The 22393-nt window shown below is 42.8% G+C and overlaps 1 protein-coding gene and 1 long non-coding RNA gene across 8 annotated transcripts; one reads left to right on the top strand and one right to left on the bottom strand.

The window, feature by feature from the left end:
- Positions 1-2641: 2641 nt before the first annotated feature.
- Positions 2642-20231, bottom strand: ZNF461 (zinc finger protein 461). 7 transcript variants are annotated; one of them, XM_089319491.1, is made up of 5 exons: positions 19763-20199; positions 18671-18760; positions 14298-14424; positions 13412-13507; positions 2642-4072 (listed from the first exon to the last, which is right to left on the bottom strand). In XM_089319491.1, the coding sequence occupies exons 2-5, from the start codon at positions 18677-18679 to the stop codon at positions 2694-2696; spliced, it is 1611 nt and encodes a 536-aa protein (XP_089175617.1). In that variant the 5' UTR covers positions 18680-18760; positions 19763-20199; the 3' UTR covers positions 2642-2693. The 7 variants fall into 7 exon arrangements, 6 of the variants coding, with proteins under 6 accessions (XP_089175617.1, XP_089175619.1, XP_089175618.1 ...); XM_089319493.1 differs by having other exon boundaries at positions 18671-18754; positions 19763-19901; XM_089319492.1 differs by lacking the exon at positions 18671-18760 and having other exon boundaries at positions 19763-20231.
- On the top strand, positions 19946-21331 carry LOC149120830 (uncharacterized). Its single transcript, XR_016224892.1, has 2 exons — positions 19946-20063; positions 20409-21331. It is a non-coding gene; the product is annotated as an uncharacterized LOC149120830 (long non-coding RNA).
- Positions 21332-22393: the final 1062 nt, after the last annotated feature.

Here is a 22393-nt window from a genome sequence, read left to right as displayed (position 1 = left end):
ACTGCTCCGGACATTGCAGCCAACTGGGGAGTGAACCAGCAGGTGGAAGACCTCTCTCTCTGTAACTCTGCCTTTCAAATAAAAAAAAAAAAAAACTATTGACTTAAATAAAATTTTAGAATATATAGGATACAAATTATGTAAAACTATAAAATCTACACGTAAAGACTTTTATTCCTGGCAATATAGTTGGATAAAACAACCCACAGACTACAAGAAGATTCAACATATGACCAAGATGCTAGAAAGGTGTGGGAGAAGAGGGCACAGAATGATGGAAAAGCATATCTTAAGTAGTAACAGCAGAGAATTTTCTAGAACTGATAATAGTTGTGAACTCTTGGATTCAGGAAGTAAAAAATATCTGCAGTATAAATACAAATAAATCTACCCTACAATACAGTATTAATGAAGCAAGTGGCTGCTTTTTGATCCAAAGGATTTTAAAAGGTTACCTGGCATATTCCTGGAATACTAAAGAAACTGGTAGTAGAGGCTGACCCTGAGGAGAGAAAATATGGACTAAAGTACAGGACTCAAATAGCCTCCTTCTCCACAGGCCCAAGGTCTAGGTCTCCTTGGAAAAAGCATAGCTTTGGCTCAGTGAATAGCAGAGAAGAGGGACCTGCCTAAAATTAATCCTGCAGGTAGATGGGGCAAGCCAACTCACAGAGCTGCTATCACGCTTCACAGTTTGCTACGACACAGTCCAACTACATGGAGGTTACTGCTGCTGGATGTCGCACACTGTAGACGCCAGATGCTGACGAAGAAGAATGAACTACAGGAGGCTGACAGGAGTGAAAGAAAGCCGGGAAAAACAGATAAACAAAAAACCCTCCTCTTCAGACCCTCCAGCCCTCTACTGACAAAGCCTAACATCATACAAGCCAGCAAGGAGGGACATTTACAGAACACAGTTCCAGTAGTGCAGATCAGGCAATGAAGGAGGCAAAGCTGAGAGACGGTACCTTGACAGCTGGCAGGGCCTTAAAACTCCTGGGAGACACTAAGGGCAGGTGGAGGCGGGGCCAGCTACAGACCAACGATGTGAATTTGTCAAAAATCAAGGAATGTACTTAATATACTTTTGTCCAAGGAATTTGACTTTCAAGTTGTTTCTATTGCTCTTTTCACCTGAAACTACCATGGAGTAGGTCTTCATACATGCTTACTTTTAAAATACCTGAGGCAGGATAACTTAATAAAGAAAAAAGGTTTATTTAACTCAGAGTCTTGGAGGTTTGAGGACATGGTGCTAACATTGGCTCAATTCTTTTAAGGGCCTTCTTGGCTTCATTACCTCATGGCAGATGACAATGACAGGAATGTGTGTGGGAACACAAGATTACATCTTGATATAGGGAACTAGAGAGAGAGAACAAGTGGGCCCATACTCATGCTTTTCTATCACTGTTGTTTTGAGAACTAACTAGGGTCCCATGAAAAATACCTTAACCCCTTTGGAGGGCTTGCCCTCAACTGACCTAGGATCTCCCAGTAGGTCCTATCTCTCAAAGGGTTGCATCACCTCCCAATACCACCAACCTGGGGACCAAACTCTCAAAACACTGGAAACTTTAACAGGGAGAAACAACATCTACACGACAGCATTCCCTAAACAAAAATTTTAAAGTGTTTTTTAAAAGATTGGTGTGATATCGAAGAATACACACATACTGCAGATATTCTTTAATTCTACTACTGGGAATCTACCAAAGAAACATAAAAGTAACCAGATATGAAGGCTTACTCCCTGGTCGTTTCACATGAAAGGGCAGTAGAAGCAACCTGAATGTCTACAGTAGGAATGGCTTAAAATACTGATATATCGGGCCGGCGCCGCGGCTCACTAGGCTAATCCTCCACCTAGCGGCGCCGGCACACCGGGTTCTAGTCCCGGTCGGGGCGCCGGATTCTGTCCCGGTTGCCCCTCTTCCAGGCCAGCTCTCTGCTGTGGCCAGGGAGTGCAGTGGAGGATGGCCCAAGTGCTTGGGCCCTGCACCCCATGGGAGACCAGGAAAAGCACCTGGCTCCTGACTCCTGCCATCGGATTAGCGCGGTGCGCCGGCCGCAGCGCGCCGGCCGCGGCGGCCATTGGAGGGTGAACCAACGGCAAAGGAAGACCTTTCTCTCTGTCTCTCTCTCTCACTGTCCACTCTGCCTGTCAAAAAATAAAAAAAAAAAAAAAAACTGATATATCTCACACTTTTAAGTATTCTAAGCTTTTTAAAAGAATGAGTTAGATCTTTACGTGCTGACCTGGAAAACCTATTAACTGGAAAGGAAAATTGTTATGAAATCTGTTACAACAGGGGGTAAAACCTCCCCCAACACATGCTTCAAATCCTTTATATGTGCATGTTGCTTGAGCACAAAGGACCAATACATGTTGGGTACTTCAGGGACCTGGGGCGACAGAAATGTTTCCATTTCATTTCTGCTGTACGTCACTGACTTCTATACAATTATTATATAATTTTAATAAATTTACTCCCATTGGTGATTAATATATCAACTCAGAAACAATACTGGAACCAGACCAATTTTTACCCTGTAATTACTTTTCCATTTTCCCATGTCAAAAATAACATTTGATTTTCAAGGATTATTGAAATATATAGAGATAAATGAAACAGTGTTTTATCAACTTTTTACTTAAAGAAAGGAAATGTATCTTTCCAGAAATAATTTCATGATGCTAGACTAGGATGGTGGGAGAGGAAAGGAAACTTGACTGACTTTTCACCAGTCTGAGGTGTCTGTTGCAGATTAAGTTGTAAGCCATGACTCAGCGTCTTCCCACATTCATAAGGCTTCTTCCCAGAATGCACTGTCTGATGATGTGAGAAGCTTGAATGATAGCTAAAGGCTTTCCCACATTCTTTACATTCATAAGGTGTCTCACTAGTATGAATTCTCTGATGTTGAGTAAGGTGTGACTGAAATCTAAAGGCCTTACCACATATCACACATTCATGAGGTTTCTCACCCGTATGAGTTCTCTGATGTCTTTTGAGGTGCGAACATTGTCTAAACGTCTTCCCACATTCCTTACACTCATAGGGTTTCTCACCAGTGTGAATTCTCTGATGTAGGGTAAGCTGTAAACCATCACAAAAAGCCTTCCCACATTCATTACATTCATAAGGTTTCTTGCCAGAATGAATTTTCTGATGGTGAGAGAAGCTTGAGTGATAGCTAAAGGCTTTCCCACATTCCTTACATTCATAGGGTTTCTCCCCAGTATGAATTCTCTGATGAATGGTGAGGTATGAGCAATGCCTAAAAGTCTTCCCACATTCCTTACATTCATAGGGCTTCTCACCAGAATGCAGTCTCAGATGCTCAGTAAGCTGAAAGCCACGAATAAAGGCTTTCCCACAATGCTTACACTCATAGGGTTTTTCACCAGTATGAAGTCTTTGATGTTGAGTGAGTTGCGATCTTTGTCGAAAAGCTTTCCCACACTCCTTACATTCATAGGGTTTCTCACCAGTGTGAATTCTCTGATGTAGAGTAAGTTCTGAACTATAATTAAAGGCTTTTCCACATTCTTTACATTCATAGCGTTTTTCACCATTATGAACTCTCAGATGTTGTTTATGTTGTGAGCACTGAATAAAGGCCTTCCAACATTCTTTACATTCACCATTCTGAATGCTCTGTTTACTCATAAGGAATGATGTATTAACGATTCCCGTGCGTTCCTTACATTCAGTAAGTTCTTCTTTAGGATTTCTTTTGTGGTGACTAAAGAATAAATGGTAACTGAAGTTTTTCCTATATTTGCTACATTCAGAGATTTCTTCTTTATTGCAAAATTCTTGGGAGAGTAAAGTATGTTGTCTAAAAATGGGTATGTTCTCATGCTTCATCATGAATTGCCTGAAATAGTCTTCCTGTTGTCCCTGCTGTTGCTCAAAATGACATCTGCATTCCCAAATATCTCTGAAACTAGATCTCTCAGGGCTGTGGCTTCTAATTTGTTCCCAATCCCCTTGGGATGGCTCTATTTCACAAATGTCCTTTTCTGGCAATAATTTTGTGGGCTCCTCTCTGGACGCCAAGTCTGAAAGATAAGAAATATATTTTAATTCCTACTTTATAAGTGATAAACACATAAAATACATGATATAAGTGAAACACAACGGAAAATAATTCACACAAAAAATAAAATGTTTGTAGTACTATTAAATACTAGCATGTAGATGAATTAAAAAAAAAAAAAGCCAGGGGAACACAGAGAAATGAGAGCTCTTGAGAGAAGGTGAGAAGGTTAGTTATAGAAATAACTTCGTTCAATGACACTGAAATTTGTCTGCCTCTGAATCAACCTGGAAATTTGTTGCAGTTATGTATATTCAGGAAACATTCTAAATCAAATGAATCAGAGTCTAAGACAGCTGGTCTTAGAATGAGATCAACTGAATCAGAATCCACAAGAATCTGCATGTGTAACATGCTCCACCAGGACAAAGGGTGTCTTCAAATATCTATTTCTTCCCACTTTTTAAATATTGATTGAACTCACGGTTTTAGTTGAGATTACAACTGCCCAATATAAACACTGCATTTCCCAAGCGCCTCTGCAGCTGGGTAAATTGGGTTCTGCCTAAAGACACAAGTATTATATAGCAGCTTCTGAGGACTTCTCCTCAGAGCCAGCTGGCCCATGCCCTGTATCATATTTTTCCCCTCTTCCTCAACAAAGCTGATGACAATGTGGATTTCTGTCATAATGGTGGTTCTGCAGAAATACCTTTCTAGCCTGGACTTCAATGAAGAGGAAATTAAACTTCTGTATAATGCTAATCACTATTATTTTGGATATCTGTTAAATGCAGCCTAACACATAGCCATTTACTATGCAACTTCCATTGAGCTCAGATTTTAAAAATCCAACTCCTTACTTATAAGAACGCACTATACGAGTATCAATAAGACCTCATTTTGAGTCCAGTCCCTCTTTATTTATTATGTTATAATCATACTAACCTTCTTTCAACAACTAGGACATACCAAAGCGCTTCTTAGAATTTTTCAGAAACTGCTCATCTGCCAAGACTCCTTTCAGCTAGGTTTTTTTGTATAGCTAACTGGCTTCATTTCATCAAGTTTCATCACATCCACACGACTGTATTTCAGATATTATCTACTTGAGTCCTTACCTTAAGTACTACTGGAATTATATATTCTTGTATTTATTCATCTTTTAATGTTTATTCTAACACTAAAGCTACACAAGGATAGAAAATCATTATACAATAAATGTAAGTATTTTATAATCAACTGTTGAATAAATGAATAGGAATATACTAAGTTAATCAGTTGCTGAAAAAATGAATTAAATGATTAAAGAAATGGAATTAAGATGAAAATAAAGAGAAATTCAAAGATAATTATTAAGGATCATGATCATTTGAAGTCCTTAAGTTTGTCATTCTTAATCCTGTGAATATACACTGAATGAAAATTATGTCTTTGCAAAAACTGATTAAAGGAAGAGGGAGGAAGGAGGAAAGGAGTTTGGGGGCATGGGAGGGGAAGTGTAATTTTCTTCCTGGAGCCATATCTATGGAATGCACGAAATCTACTCTCTTTATATTGATACAAAAAAGTCTGTCATTCTTCTATTTGTTCCAATGTCTACTAAAGTGACTTATATGTAAACACAGGCAGAGTTAGTGCAAGAGAGAGAGAGAGACAGACAGACAGACAGAAAGGTCTTCCTTCCATTGGTTCACTCCCCAAATGGCCGCTACGGCCGGCGCTGCACCGATCCAAAGCCGGAGCCAGGTGCTTCCTCCTGGACTCCCATGCAGGTGCAGGGCCCAAGCACTTGGGCCATCCTCCACTGCCTGCCTGGGCCACCGCAGAGAGCTGAACTGGAAGAGGAGCAACCAGGACTAGAACCCGGAGTGCTGGCACCACAGACGGAGGATTAGCCTAGTGAGCCATGGCACCTGCCACATAGGTTTTTCTTAATATATATTTGCATGTATTTCTTGAAGACCCTCAATGAATGAATTTCAAAAAAAATTTCACATCAAAATAAACTTATCTTTTAATTAATTATATTTTCTACAAACTTATTGAAGTTCCCTCATATATACATAAAGCACACATTTGGTTATAACATACTACTCCAACTTTTTAGGTTGCACATTAATACTTTTCCTTGCCTATTTGCAATCAAGGAGAACCAGAGCTAGCTTCCACAGCATTGCTAATGTATTGCCTCTTTTATTTATTTATTTATTTATTTATTTTATATTTTATTTTATTTTTTGACAGGCAGAGTTAGACAGTGAGAGAGAAAGGTCTTCCTTCCGTTGGTTCACACCCCAAATGGCTGCTACGGCCAGCGCACTGCGCTGATCTGAAGCCAGGAGCCAGGTGCTTCTCCTGGTCTCCCATGCGGGTGCAGGGCCTAAGGACCTGGGCCATCCTCCACTGCCTTCCCGGGCCACAGCAGAGAGCTGGACTGGAAGAGGAGCAACTGGAACAGAACCAGCGCCCCGACCGGGACTAGAACCCAGGGTGCCAGCGCTGCAGGCAGAGGATTAGCCTAGTGAACCGCAGCACCGGCCAATGTATTGCTTCTTTTGCAGGTGGACTCCTCAGCTTAAATGAAAGATTCAATTCTACCTGGAAAACATTAAAACAAGACCCAAAATCTCAGTAGTACCAGTTCTGGGCTATATAATCTACGTTGGTCCTACCAGACAGTTCGTATGCCTTCCGGAAGTCAGTTTTTTGTTCCCATGGTGTTTATTATAGTGACATACAAAATCAACTGCATTCCCAAAATAAAAATGCATTATCATTTTTAAATATTGCAAACAAAATAAAATACATAAGTATAAAACTAGCAAAACAGGTATAGATTCTGTGTAGTGAAAATTATTAAATGCTAATTTAAAAAAACTTAAATTGTTTAGAGAGACATGTTATGTTCATGAGCTGGAATACTCGACAGAGAAAAGATGTTTTCCTTTACCTCATCTAACACAATTCCTATTAAGATCTCAGCAAGTTATTTTGCAAACATAGATAAGCTTATTCTAAAATTTAGATGCAAAAGAAAAGAAGCCCAAGGAGAGTCAGAACAATTTTGAAAAATAATATACTGAGTGAGAAGAATCACTCTTTCTAATGTTAGGCTTACTATATATATCTGCAGTAATCAAGAAAGTATGGACAAAGATCACTGGAACAGAAGAACCCAGAACCAGAGCCATACAAGTACACCCAACTAATTTTAGAAAGATTAATTTATTTGAATGAAAAAGTGAAAGAGACGGACAGAAACAGACATACAGAGAGAGAGAGAGAGATCTGTCATGTACTTTTTTTTTTTTTTTTTTTTTTTACAGGCAGAGTGGACAGTGAGAGAGAGAGACAGAGAGAAAGGTCTTCCTTTTTGCCGTTGGTTCACCCTCCAATGGCTGCCGCGGCCACCGCGCCGCGCTGATCTGATGGCAGGAGCCAGGTACTAATCCTGGTCTCCCATGGGGTGCAGGCCCCCAAGCACTTGGGCCATCCTCCACTGCACTCCCTGGCCACAGCAGAGAGCTGGCCTGGAAGAGGGGCAACCGGGACTAGAACCCGGTGTGCCAGTGCCGCAAGGCGGAGGATTAGCCTAGTGAGCCGTGGCGCCAGCCTGTGTCATGTACTCTTTCACCCCCTAAATGGCGACAACAGCTGGGGATGTACCAGGTGGACGCCAGGAGCCAGGAACTCAATCTGGGTCTCCCACATATGCGGCAGGAAATCTAGTATTGAGCCATCACCTGCTGCTTCCCAGCTGCATTAGCAGTGAGCTGGATCAGCAGCTGAGGAGCCAAGACTCTAAGCAGGCACTGATACAGTATACAGACATCCCAAGCAGTAGCTTAATCTGCTGCACCACAATGCCTGCCTCCTGTGTGCCCCCTGCCCCCGCAACTAAATTTTGACAAAGGTGAAAAACCACTTCAGTGGAGGAGAGAGATTCCCGGCTGTTCCTCTTCCCATGCAGCTCTCTGCTGTGGCCTGGGAAAACAGTAGAAGATGGCCCAAGTCCTTGGCCCCTGCACTCGCATGGGAGACTGGGAAGAAGCACCTGGCTCCTGGCTTCACATCAGTGTAATTCCAGCCCTTGCGGCCATTTGGGTAGTGAACCAACGGAAGGAAGATCTTTCTCTCTGGCCCTCCCTCTCACTGTCTGTAATTCTACCTCTCAAATAGATAAAATAAATCTTAAAAAAAAAAAAAAAAAAAATTGGAGGGGGCCAGCACTGTGGCACAGCGGATTAAAGCACTGGCCTGAAGCACCAGCATCCCATATGGGCCTCAGTTCTAGTCCTGGCTGCTCCTCTTCTGATCCATCTTTGTTATGGTCTGGAAAAACAGAAGATGGCCCAAGTCCTTGGGCCCCTGCACCCATGTGGGAGACCCGGAAGAAGCTCCTGGCTCCTGGTTTTGGACTGGCGCAGCTCCGGCTGTTGTGGCCATTTGGGGAGTGAACCAGCAGATAGAAGACCTCTCTCTCTATAACTCTGTCTTTCAAATAAATAAATCTTTAAAAAAAAATAATAAAGAAAAGAACATTGGAGAAAATGTTCGGGAACTAGGATTAGGCAAATAGTTTTTTGCCTTGACACCAACACATATACATATATAGACCAAAACCACAATTTATAAGAGAAAAAAATTGATAAACTCATAAAAATTTAAAACTTTTGCTCTATCAAACACCACGTTAAAGGATAAAAAGACAAATTACAGACTGGGAGAAAATATTTGCAAGTCACATATTCAAGAATGTTTTTCTAGAATATACAAAGAAATTGAAAACAATGCTACAAAACCAACTGGAGCAGACATTTGGCCTGTCAGTTAAGATGCCAATCAGGATACCCACATCCCACGGGTTCAATCCCTGGTTCCAATTCCTGACTCCAGCTTCTTTCTAATGTGGACCCTGGGAGGTAGAGATAACTCATCTAGTTGGGTTACTGCCACTCTCAAGTGAGACCTGACTGAGTCCCTGGCTCCTAGCTTTGGCTTGGTCCATCCCTAGCCATTACTAGCATCTGGTGGGAGCTGCCTCTCTGCCTCTCTCTATATATCTTCCTCTAAAATAAAAAATAATAATAAGTGAATCAAATTAGAAAATGGGCAAAAGACATGAGCTGACATTTCACTGAAGAGGATATATATATATATGGCAAATATATGAAAAAGCATTCAACATTTGCCATTGAGGAAATTCAAAATAAAATCGCAAGGAAATACCAATATCCATCCATCTATCAGACTGCCTAAAATAAAAATAGTGGTAACACCAAACATTGTCTAGGATTCAGAGAAACTGGATCACACATTGCTGGTGGGAAGGTAAAATGGCACAACTGTGGAAAATAGTTTCGTAGTTCGTTTCAAGACAAAAAAATGGGCTGGTGCCAGTGCTGTGGCATAGTAGGTTAAGCCACCAACTGCAGCACCAGGCATTGCATATGGGCACAGGTTCGAATCCCGGCTGCTCCACTTCCAATCCAGCTCTCTGCTAATGTGCCTGGGAAAGCAGCAAAGATGGCCCAAGTCCTTGGGCCCCTATACCACATGGGAGACCCAGATGAAGCTCCTGGCTCCTGGCTTTGGCCTGGCACAGCCCTAGTCATTGCAACCATTTGGTGAGTGAATCAGCAGATGGAAGATCTTTCTCCTCTAACTCTTTCAAATAAACAAATCTTTAAAAAATGGGGTTACCACATTAACTAGCAATTATAGTCTTCAGTGTGTATCCTGCATAATGAAGGTTTATTTTCATGCATGAACTTGTATAGGAATGTTAGGAACATTGTGTGTGTGTAGAAATAGAGGGAAAAAGGTAATATCAAAAGGACATGCACTGCAGGATTTTATTTCTGTAACACTCATGAAATAATATATAGATAGAGAACAGAAGAGTGGCTGCCAAAGGTTAGGGAAAAGATAAAGAGACAGATGTAACTCTCAAGAGGTAACAGAAGAGAGTCTTGTGGTAATATTTCTGTTGAATCATTTTGGCTATGGTGGTGCTAACTCAAGGCTACATATGATAAAACCATATAGCACTATATGCATATGCATACACATAAGTGAGTACACATACACATAAGTATAACTAATGCAATATGTATGAATAAGCCTTATGCATTGTAACAATGTTGGTTTTTTGGATATGACATTGTACTATTTAGTTGTGTAAGGTATTAACACGGGGGAAACTGGAGAAGGGTATAAAGGAGTTCCCTGTACATTTCTTTGCAACTTCCTGTGAATCTATTAATTGCTTCAACATAAAAGTTAAAAAAAAATTACTGCATTCATGTCAAAGCAAAGGACTATCAAAATTGGTAGGGGCTAGCATTGTGATACAGCAGGTTAAGCCACTGCCTGAAATGCAACGCCAGCATCTTATATGGGTGTCTCTTTAAGCCCCGGCTACTCCACTTCCAATCTACCTCCCTGCTAATGCACGTGGGAAATCAGCGGAAGGTGGCCAAGTGCTTGGCCCCTGTCACCCACGTGGAAGACCTGGATGGAGTTCTAGGTACCTGGCTTCAGCCTGGCCCAACCCTTGTTGTTGCAGCCATTTTGAAAGTGAACCAGTAGCGGCTCAATAGGATAATCCTATTGATAATCCTACTGCGCCGGCATACTGGGGTTTAGTCCCGGTCGGGGCGCCAGATTCTGTCCCGGTTGCCCCTCTTCCAGGCCAGCTCTCTGCTGTGGCCAGGGAGTGCAGTGGAGGATGGCCCAGGTGCTTGGGTCCCTGCACCCCATGGGAGACCAGGAGAAGCACCTGGCTCCTGCCATCGGATCAGTGCGGTGTGCCGGCCGCAGTGTGCCAGCCGCGGCAGCCACTGGAGGGTGAACCAAAGGCAAAAGGAAGACCTTTCTCTCTGTCTCTCTCTCTCTCTCACTGTCCACTCTGCCTGTCAAAAAGAAGAAGAAGAAAAAAAAAAAACAAAGTGAACCAGTAGATGGAAGATCCATCTTCCCCCTGTTCCTGTAACTGTGCCTTTCAAATAAATAAACCTTTTTTAAAAAAAATTAGGTAAAAAGGGAATAGGCATTTAGCCCATGGGTTTGATTCCTGGCTTTAGCTCCTGATTCCAGCTTCCTATCAGTGCAGACCATTGGAGGTAGTGGTGATGGTTCAAGTACAAGTTTCTGCCACCCACATGGGATTGTGTGTCCAACGCCAGCACAGTCTTGGCCACTACAAGCATTTGGGGAGTAAACTAGCCAATGGAAGCTCTTTGTTTCTTTGGGCTCTCAAATAAAAATAATAATAATATATATAAACAAGTAAAATAATAACATTTTTTGGTAAAAGAGCATTATGTACCTTTTTTTTTTTTTCAGAATTCCCCTGTTTCCTAGAGCTGCCACAAAGTACCACAAACTAAGCTGCTGAAAATAACACAAACGTTATCATCTCACCCACCGGAACACTGTGAGTCACGGACATCTTCAAGGCCTGTGACCTGTAGAATGGGTTTCCTTTTGGATTCCAGAACCCCAAACTTCGTGGATGACCTTCTGCCTTTCCAATTATCTCTCTGCTACCTCTACCTCCTCTAGCAGTCATACATAATTTTCCTAAGTATCCTAATAAAACATCTATTCACAGCCTTGATCTCCTACTAAATTGAAAATGTATTCTTACCAGATAGGAAAGCAACTTGCATAAATTTTTAAAAGATTAATAAACACTCTATTTATTGTATCCTTTGATGAACAAAAAGTCTTAGGTTTGTCTTAGATCCCATGTGTCTATCTTGCTTTTGTTGCCTATACTTTTGGTGTCACATCAAATAAATACTTGTGAAGTCCAATGCTATAAAGCTTTCCCCCAATATAGTCTTCTTCTTCTTCTTTTTTTTTTTTTTTTTTTTTTTTACAGACAGAGTGGACAGTGAGAGAGAGAGAGAGACAGAGAGAAAGGTCTTCCTTTTCTGCCGTTGGTTCACCCTCCAATGGCCGCTGTGGCCAGTGCGCTGCGGCTGGCGCATTGTGCTGATCCAAAGCCAGGAGCCAGGTGCTTCTCCTGGTCTCCCATGGGGTGCAGGGCCCAAGCACTTGGGCCATCCTCCACTGCACTCCCGGGCCATAGCAGAGAGCTGGCCTGGAAGAGGGGCAACCGGGACAGAATCCGGCGCCCCAACCAGGACTAGAACCCGGTGTGCCGGCGCCGCAAGGCAGAGGATTAGGATATTGAGCCACGGTGCCAGCCAAGATAGTCTTCTAATACTTTTTATAGTTTTAGCTCTCACATTTAGGACTTTGATCCATTTTGAGTTAATTTTTGTATGAGGTATAAGATAAGAGTCTAACTTAATTCCTCTGCATGTGAAGACCCAGTTTTCCTAGTACCATTTGCTAAAGATACTGTCTTTCTTGGGACTGGTGCTGTGGCATAACAGGTAAAGCCACAGCCTGCAGTGCCGTCATCCCACATGGGCACCACTTTGAGTCTAAGTTGCTCCACTCCTAATCCAGCTCTCTGCTATGGCCTAGGATAGCAGTGGAAGATGGTCCAAGTCCTTGGGCCCCTGTACCCACATGGGAGACCTGGAGGAAGCTCCTGGCTCCTGACTTTAGACTGGCACAGCTCCAGCCGTTGCAGACAACTGGAGAGTGAACTAGTGGATGGAAGACCTCTTTTTCTCTTTGCCTCTCCTTCTCTCTTTTGTGTAACTCTGACTTTTAAATAAATAAATAAATCTTAAAAAAAAAAAACAAAACACTGTCTTTTCTCCATTGAATGGTATCGCATCCTTGTCTAAAGTTATCTGGCCATATATGCAAGGGTTCATTTCTGCATATTCTATTCTAATCCATTGATCTATATGTCTATCTTTAAAAAAAAAAAAAACACTTTATTTATTTATTTGAGAGGCAGAGTTACATAGAGAGGAAGAAACAGGGAGAGAGGTCTTCCATCTGCTGGTTTACTCCCCAAATGGCCCCAACAGCTGGAGCTAGGCCAATCTGAAGCCAGGAGCCAGGAGCTTCTTCCAGGTCTCCCACTTGGGAACAGGGTCCAAAGACTTGGGCCATCTTCCACTGCTTTCCCAGGCACATTAGCAGGGAGCTGCATCGAAAGTGGTGCAGCTGGAACTCGAAATGGCGCCCACATGGGATGCTGGCACTATAGGTGGAGGCTTAACCTCCTACACCACAGCACCAGACCCTATCCGTCTATCCAGTATGCCAGTACAGCACCGTTTGGTTACTGTATAATTATACTACATTTTGAAATCACAGGTTTTTCTTAATTACTTTGCCTAAATTAACCTTACCAATGCAACATTCTGACCAGCTGGCCCACTCCTTGCAACAGGTTCCTGCTTCCTGATTATTGCTCACTCACCTGGGCACTGTCTTCCTGTCACATCCCTCACACCCATCCAGGGCTCCTTTCCTTGCTCCAATGAGGAGATCACAGCTGGCTTAGAAATAGAAAGTCCTGATTATAAGAAAAGAAATTGAGATGAGATGAAAATGAAAGTACTCAAAAACAGTGATTCAGAATTGATTAAAACAAAAATAAATCATAGGTCAAAATGGCACCTGATAAAGTTCACATTGGAATGGAAGAAGGTATGAAATATTTACACTGAGATGAATTCAGCATCACAAGAAATAAACAGGTGATAAAATAGTACTTAAATTTATACATTTTCTCTGTGATAGGATAAAAGAGTTTTCTGAGATACTTAGTCTCAGATGTTTTTAATGTTAAATGTAAAGTTCTTAGAATGCAGCTACCAAATGCAAATCATTTGAAAAGCAATACATTTGTCATGCAAAATGGAAGAGCATCCATTTGAGCTGTAAATAGTAAATGGCCTTTCTTGGTCCTGCTTACCACACATTAATCAGGAAAGCAAGACTTCCCATCTGGAACCCACGTGTTTAACTTTCACCTATTCCGGCCTACCAGCAGGTTTACTACAGAACAGGTGAAACAGAAGACAAAGCCTGGTTTCTTTGACAATGTTATACTTTAACACCGCAGAATTCCAATTCTGTCCCTTAATCATCAAGGAACAAAGCTATGTTAAGAAAGAATCAGGAGAAGGTGAAGATGGGAAAATTGAAGTGCACTTTCATTCAGCTGTGCTTGTTTCTGTACACAGAAATAATTCACCTAGTTTCTTGAAAGCAGGCCCTAAACTTCAAAGAGGAGAAAGTATAAATTCCAAGAAGTAGATTCTGAATTGTGAGAAACATTTTGAATTCTTAGATAACTTTACCAAGAGAAACCAAGTTTCTATAGTTTTCCAACATCACATCTTTGTACAAATTCCTCTGTGCAGGATTCAGGCATTCCCATTCTTCCTGAGAGACATCTACAGCCACATCTCTGAACATCACCAACCCCTAAAATGACAAATCACAGTGCTGTTTTTGAAATTGTAAGAAACATTTTTTTTTTTCAAAAAGGAAACAAAGTTGCTAAAAGAAGGCATTGTAGGATTCCAACCCAGGCACTCTGATATGGTATGCTGGCATCCTAATCAGCTTCTTAGCTATCTGGCCAAATGCCCACCTCTCTCCCACTTTTTATTCAACTTATATTCCATGCTCAACTAGTTAGACAATTTTGTAGTCACTCTTAATAATGAGTGTGTAGGCTAAACCTGTGGCATGGGTCAAAAGGAATTCAGTGCAACTGAAGCAAGAGGCCCAAATTTTCATTTTTTTAAAATGTTTATTTATTTATTTGAAAGTCAGAGTTGCAGAGAGAAAGGAAGAGACAGACAGATCTTCCATCCACTGGTTCACTCCCTGGATGGCTGCAACAGCCGGGGCTAAGAAAGGCCAAAATCAGGAGCCAGGAGCTTCATCTGGGTGGCAGGGGTCCAAGCACTTGGGGGCATCTTCCACTGCTTTCCTAGGTCATTAGCAGGGAGCTGGATTGGAAGCAGAGCAGCCAGGGCACCAACTGGCATCCACCTGCAAGAGCAGGTGATGGCTTAACCTGCCATGCCACAATGTGTGCCCCACCCACATTTTCTTAAACAATTCAATTTCTGCAGAACGTTGTATATACGGTGAAAACAACAGTCATGTAGAAATCAAGAAAATAAGCAGAGGTTCTCAATTAAATACAGGTTGAGCATTCTTAACCTGAAAACCTAAAATCCGAGATGCTCATAAATGTGAAATGTTCCAAAGTCTGAAATTTCAATGTTTCAGACTTTAGAACATTTCAGATTTAGCATTTTTGGATTAAGGGTATTAAATCAATAATGTCTATCCAAATATTCCTAAATCTGAAAAACTCCAAAACCTGAAACATTTCAGGTCCCTAGTATTTCATACAAGGGATGGATATCCAACCTATAGATTAAAAGTTTTCAGTATTTTCAGAATGTGTCACAGAAATCTCCATCTTGAGAAAAAATATTTGAAGACCTTTCTTCATCATTATGACAATGTCATAGGCGTTTTTCCTTTTCATGAAAATTCTTTAACAAATGGTGCAGACTATGTTTTTCCAAAGCTGAACACAGCAGTCTCTTTGGTCCTGTTTGTTCTTCCTCAAAGCAACCGAGAAATTCCACCTCCCAATTGGTGTGGAGAATCTATTCCCTTCTCTTGAACCTAAGAGGACATCTGTGACTTACTCAACTTTTATGGTAGAAATGTGATTCCTAAGCCTATATCACAAAAATATCTCATCTTTGTGCCTTACTTTCTAGGGGTGTTTATTCTTGAAATCCAGCCACTATGCTTCCAGGAATCCTAAGTAGACCAGGGAATAGCACATGGAAAAAGAAACCAAGTCACTCAAAACAATAGCCAGCTACAGCTTGCAAGCCATGTGAGAGAACCATCTTGAAAGTGGGTCATCTATTTCCCAACCAAGTCATCTCAATTTGATATCACATGGAATAGAAGTAAGCTATCCCTACTGATCCCTGCTCAGACTGCAGGTTTATAAGCCAAAACATGACTGTTATTGCTTTAAACTACTAAATTTTGGAGTGGTTAGTATGTAACAGTCGTAACTGTAACATTTTTGGTAGCATAACATTTGGTCTTATAAATAAGAAATGTAATCACTCTTAAATTTTAATCTCTAGGATAGACAAAATTGTTAAGGCTTTTTCTAAGGCTCATACCGCATTTTTTACAACTACACCTGAGAGATCTTAACTATTTTTATTGCCATCTCTCCCTGTATATTTCCTATGTGCCTAAGTTAGAGAATACTGATGTAGAATGAGACAGACTAATTTTAATGTGACCTAAGCCTAGCATTTCCTATTCCATCTAAGACTAGAGTTTGTAATTGGTGATCATTTATTTTCTGAAAAGATATTTAATCTACAGATGTATATAATCTTTTTTTTTTTTTTTTTTTTTTTTTTTTGACAGGCAGAGTGGACAGTGAGAGAGAGAGACAGAGAGAAAGGTCTTCCTTTGCCGTTGGTTCACCCTCCAATGGCTGCCGCGGCTGGCACGCTGCGCTGCCGATGGCAGGAGCCAGGTACTTCTCCTGGTCACCCATGGGGTGCAGGGCCCAAGCACCTGGGCCATCCTCCACTGCACTCCCTGGCCACAGCAGAGAGCTGGCCTGGAAGAGGGGCAACCGGGACAGAATCCGGCGCCCCAACCGGGACTAGAACCCGGTGTGCCGGCGCCGCAAGGCGGAGGATTAGCCTAGTGAGCTGCGGCACTGGCCCAGATGTATATAATCTTAAATCCTCAGAAAACAAAAAGTCTCTCTTCCTATTGAAATGACCCAACATCAATTCCTATATCTAACTAGAAAACCCAAAACTGTGAAGTTCAAATATTCCACATGTGTGATCTCATCAGCCATTCTGAGAGAACATCTCAAGTGGTGACTGTTGTGTTCCTCACAACCTGTATTCTACTGTCCTCCTTGTTCCTCACCATCCCTCTTTCTTCTCTGCAAGAGATGAAAGAGATGTCATAATTCCATCAGGATATACCACATACTGTCTCTCCCGGTTGCAATGGTTTGTTGACATTCAGCTTTTTGTGTCTCAAAAATTTTGGTTTCTGGTCAATGTCACTATCTCCAGTACTACTAATCTTAACTTTCAGTGATTGCAAATATCTATATACCTAGTCCTTCAAATGGCACGGACTCCCAATTCTCTAACCTCTTCCATTTCTATGATCTTTTCTTCCACTCATTCCTGTTACTAGTCATTAGTTCTGTTTTTATTTTTTTAAAAGATTAATTAATGTATTTACTTAAAAGGCAGAGTTACAGAGAGAAAGAGGGAGAGACAGGGGCAGAGAGAGAGAGAAAGATTCAATCTGTGGGTTCATGCCCCAAACAGCCGCAATGGTCAGGGTTGTGGCCAAAGCCAGGAGCCAGGAACTCCATTCAAGTCTCCCACATGGGTGCAGGGGCCCAAACACTTGAGTCATCCTCTGCTGCTTTCCTGGGCGCATTAAAAGGGAGTTGGATTGGAAGTGGAGCAGCCGGGACTCAAACTGGCACCCTCATGGGATGCTGGTGCTTGAGGTCGGGAGCTTAACCCACTGCGCCATGAAGATGGCTTCACTAGTCATTAGCTCCGAGCATCAGCACAAACTGCTACATCGCCAAAATTTCAAGTGAAATTCTGATTACCTGCATATTGTCAATCACCCCTTCAGACCTCTTCTCTCACTTTTTAAAATTCATTATTTATTTATTTGTTTGTTTGTTTGAAAAGCAGAGAGACAGAGAGAGCACTCCTTCTGCTGGTTCACTTCCCAAATGCCTGCAACTACTGGAGCCAAGCCAGGCTGAAGCAAGGAGCCTAGAGCTTAATCCAAGTCTCCTATAAAGTTGACAGGAACCAAGTACTTGAGCTAGTACCCGCTGCCTCCCAGGATCCCCAGGAAACTGGAATTGGGAGCAGAGCCAGTACTCCAACCCAGCGACTCAGATATGGTATGCTGGCATCCCAACCAGCATCACCCCTCTTACTCGACTTAAATTCCATGCTCACCAAATCACTCAATTTTATAGTCACTCTCAATAATTTTCCTCAAAATATATTCTGTTCTCTCCATTTCCTGGTATAAGATTAAACAAATGGGAGATGAGGAATGATTCATTCAATGGATATATAAACTTTGGCTATGTAGCACAAGAGCCAAAAAGGAAGGTCCTGCACTTCTGGTACCATCACTTGTTCACTCACTGTAAGTTACCTTCAATGCTCAGTAAGGTAACAATGTCAGGATAAACAATGTAAATAGGGGCCAGCACTGTGGTACTGTCGGTACTGTCGGTAAAGCTGCAGCCTGCCAGCATCCCATACGGGCACCGGTTCCAGTCATGGCTGCTCCACTTCTGATCCAGCTCTGCTGTGGCCTGGGAAAGCAGTGGAAGATGGCCCAAGTCCTTGGGCCCCTACACCCACGTGGGAGACCCAGAAGAAGCTCCTGGCTCCTGAGTATGGATCGGTACAGCTCCAGCTGTTGCGGTCAATTGGAGAGTGAACCAGCGGATGGAAGACCTCTCTCTCTCTCTCTCTCTCACTCTCTGTGTAACTCTGCTTTTCAAATAAATTTTTAAAAATGCAAATATTCACATGCTCTATTTAAAAAAATTTTTTTTTCAATTAGGAAGAATAAAACATCAACTTACATGGTCCATGGTTTATTTTAGAACTGAATGTGTTAATTAATCCTTCTGTTGGTTCCACTTTAGATGAAACTCAATCCACAAAAGCTGTTGCTAGGTGACAAAAGGGTAAAGGAGAGAGACAGAGATGGGGAGGGAGGGAGATGATTGAGCTCCCCAAATGCTAGTTAGCATGACACTTTCTTTCTCCCTTCGAATCTCCTGCTTCCAACCCTCCAACACACATACATTAAAGATAAGAAGGAATCTGTACAAATCCTAGATCTCCTGAAAGCCACAAGGGAACTCAGCTACAACCTTGATTAGATTCTCACTGAATGAGGAGGAAAAAGAAAATGGATATCATGAGAAGATAAAATCAGGAAAATGGAAAATAGACCCCAAAGACCCAATGTAACAGAATTTTCAAACAGAGGCCAAAACAAGGGATAAAGAGAGGTAATAAATAGAATAAAAAATTTCCAGAGCAACATTAAGTACTGGAGACTTTGGACTGAAGTATTACAAGAACTAAGAATAACACCTGGAATCATCCTGGGAAATCTTAACTTTGTCCCTAAATACAGACACAAAGGACCTAAACATCTTTTAATAAGAAATTTTACAAAACAATGTGCACTGTGGCCTAATCTTCGAAAGAAAATCAAAACGCATATGTACATAAGTGTACGTTCTATGTGGCTTTTCCAGGGGCTGTGTGAGGATAAATGAGGACGGAGGACATCATTCTGGTTTCCGTTGTGTGTGTGAATGAAGCTACAGCTGTATCCCTAAATTCCTGATTGTGTGAGTCTAGGCATTTGTGATGTGATTTTCTTTCATCTAAGCAAACGGGACTCACACAAAGAGCCACCCGCAATGGTCACAGTCGCATGCAAACTCCATTCACACAAACGGTCACGCACACAATCCCACGGTCGCAAAATCACAATCACGCACCCAGTCGCTGTCACAACAGCAGCCAGCCACCTACACTGAGCCCAAAGGGAAACCCTGGCTTCCCTCCCGCGCCCACCACACACACACAGCTCCCCGCACTCCGAGGCCTAAAACTGCATTCTCCTCCCAAAGCCCTTGGGGAGACGGATTCCTCACCTTCAGCATCCTCAGGAAGCGCTCTGTTTCGAATTCTGGTTCAGAATCCAAGCGAGATCGAAAGCTCAGCCCTGCCTCCTCCACCTATATCCGCGCACCCTCACCTGCCTCTGCCGCCACCGAAGCGCCTACCGGAAGTGGCTTTGGGCAGCACGGCCCTCTGGGAAATGTAGTCCGAGAGGAAGGAGTCCGGCCGCGGGCCATGGAAAACCTTCCGCCGCGCTGCGAACTGCACTTACGGCGTTCCACTCTCGGCAGGGGAGACGCTGCAAGCTCGGGGCTCGATTCAGGAGTCCAGAAGGTGAAATACTCTACGGGCGGATTTCAGAGCTGGCACAGGAGTTGCCCCTGTGCCCGCAAAATGAACCGTGGCCCCAGAGGCTGTTGGCTGGGGGCTCCGGCCTCCAGCCCTGAGGTTGTGGTGGGATGTGTGTTCCAGTCCGCACGTGCGCGCGGCGGAGGGTGACTGTGACACCAGCTGTGCGACGGTTCATGGTGGAACTGCTGAGAGGGAGTGGCTATGCTGTCCACCTCCGTGGGTTCCTGCTGTGAGCTCGGCCGCCCTCCTTCAGTGGTGTGAGGTGTTACAATGTGATGTGGCTGAAACTGTAATTATACATTTTTAATTTTATTTATTTTGCTCCAGGCGCCTAACGACCTTGCAGCAGTCTGTGTGAGGCCGCTTGTGACGGCTGGGGCAGGCTGTGGGCACGCGTGTGCAAGGTGGGTTCAGCCCTGCAGAAGAGAGGCAGTGGCTTGGGAGCAGGAGGGACTGGGATGGATGAATCACGGATCCCCGGAGCAGGTGTGCGCACAGCAGTGGTGTGAAATGATTGTGTTTCATTGTGGGCAAGAGACCAGAACGGACTGGAGGGATGGAGACCCATGAATATTAACTGCCAGAAGGGACAAATCCTGGTAGATTCTTCCGGACTGTTGGTCATGTGGGGTAGCTTTGGGATCCACAAGGAGAGAAGGCCTATACTTCCGGGAATGGAGAGTCCCTCCCGGCATTTCCGGGCAAGAAAAGTCCTTGTCAAGGTCCTCTAAGGTGCCTAAAGGTCAACCAGTGAGGATCAGACCCGCCTCGACCTTTAACCCCCACGCCCTGTATCTATAAAAGGAGCCCTCCCAACCTCTCACACGACTTCCCCGGCCCCGCTCTGTTGCTCTGTCAGACCGGTGAACCTCACCCGGCAGCGGAATCCCAATAAAAGCTTGTGAATTAATTGATTTATCTGCTTGGGAAGATGTGTTATGCGCTGGACACCTTGCAATGTGTTGCGAGAGGGTTTGTGCTTGAAACTGTCACCAAAAGAGTGAAACATATTAAAATATGAAAGTGGTTAGTGAATGTACCCAAATGACAGCAATAGGGCAGAGGATTATACTATTGTGGCTTTGAGGTTGTGTGTGTTTGAGAAATCATCAGATTCGGTGTTTAAATATGTGACATATGTGAGTTAAGATCTGCTCGAAAAACTGTGTGAAGATTTTATTTAAATGTATCTACACAGGGAGTAAGAAATTCATGAAAAATGGAATTAAAAGTTTATTTTCATACAAAAATTATTTGAAATTCATGCATAGATTTTTCATAATACACATTTTCCATTAATTTTTTGAACATCTCTTGTATAAAACATGGCAATATCATGAGTGTGTGACATTGAGGATGAGTTGGTACCTACAATAAGCCTCACCTTCCTTACTTCTAAAAGATAATGTTTACAATTCCTGAAGCATCGATCTTACTGGAAAGTTTGGAGGAAAATTCTTTTAAAAACAGAAAATCTCTTACAGGGTGACTAGGAATATGGTTGGTATCCTTTTGGTGAGAGTTAAAGAGAATAGAAAATCTACTAAATTCCTTCTTGAGTTGTCTAAGTGGAAGAATTCTAGGTCACATGAATAAAAGCCTAACTTGAGTCATAAAATCAGAAAGCCAGGCTTCCTTAATGAATTCTCAGACTTGAGCTAGCCTTCAGACCCAGAAGCCCCTGGATGAAGGATGGCCAGGTTCCCTTGTGTATACAGCCTCCACAAATTTATACTCTTCATCTTTCTCTGAGCCTTCCGAAGAGAACCTATGGTTTTAGCAGGGTGACTACATTTAAGAAAGGCAAAAAATCAGACCATTCAGGCATTACTACACATTGGGTCTGTACTGACACCAATTGCAGGAGACCCAAAACATCACTGTGTTCTACCACACAGAGTAGGGGCTTGTGGAGGTTAGGTAACCAGTGGAATTTTAGCTCAGTCTGTCTTTTTATTTTTATTTATTTATTTATTTATTTTGACAGAGTGGACATTGAGAGAGAGAGACAGGGAGAAAGGTCTTCCTTTGCCATTGGTTCACCCTCCAATGGCCGCTGCGGCCGGCGCACCGCGCTGATCCGAAGCCAGGATCGGTGCTTCTGGTCTCCAATGCGGGTGCAGGGCCCAAGCACTGGGCCATCCTCCACTGCACTCCCTGGCCACAGCAGAGAGCTGGCCTGGAAGAGGGGCAACCAGGACAGAATCCGGCGCCCCGACCGGGACTAGAACCCGGTGTGCCGGCACCACAAGGCTGAGGACTAGCTTAGTGAGCCGCGGCGCCGGCTGCTCAGTCTGTCTTAACAATGGGTC

Source organism: Oryctolagus cuniculus, chromosome 18 (assembly GCF_051225735.1).
Source record: "Oryctolagus cuniculus isolate XC-2025 breed Fujian yellow rabbit chromosome 18, ASM5122573v1, whole genome shotgun sequence".
NCBI lineage: Eukaryota > Metazoa > Chordata > Mammalia > Lagomorpha > Leporidae > Oryctolagus > Oryctolagus cuniculus.
This window is presented reverse-complemented; position numbering and strand designations above follow the sequence as displayed.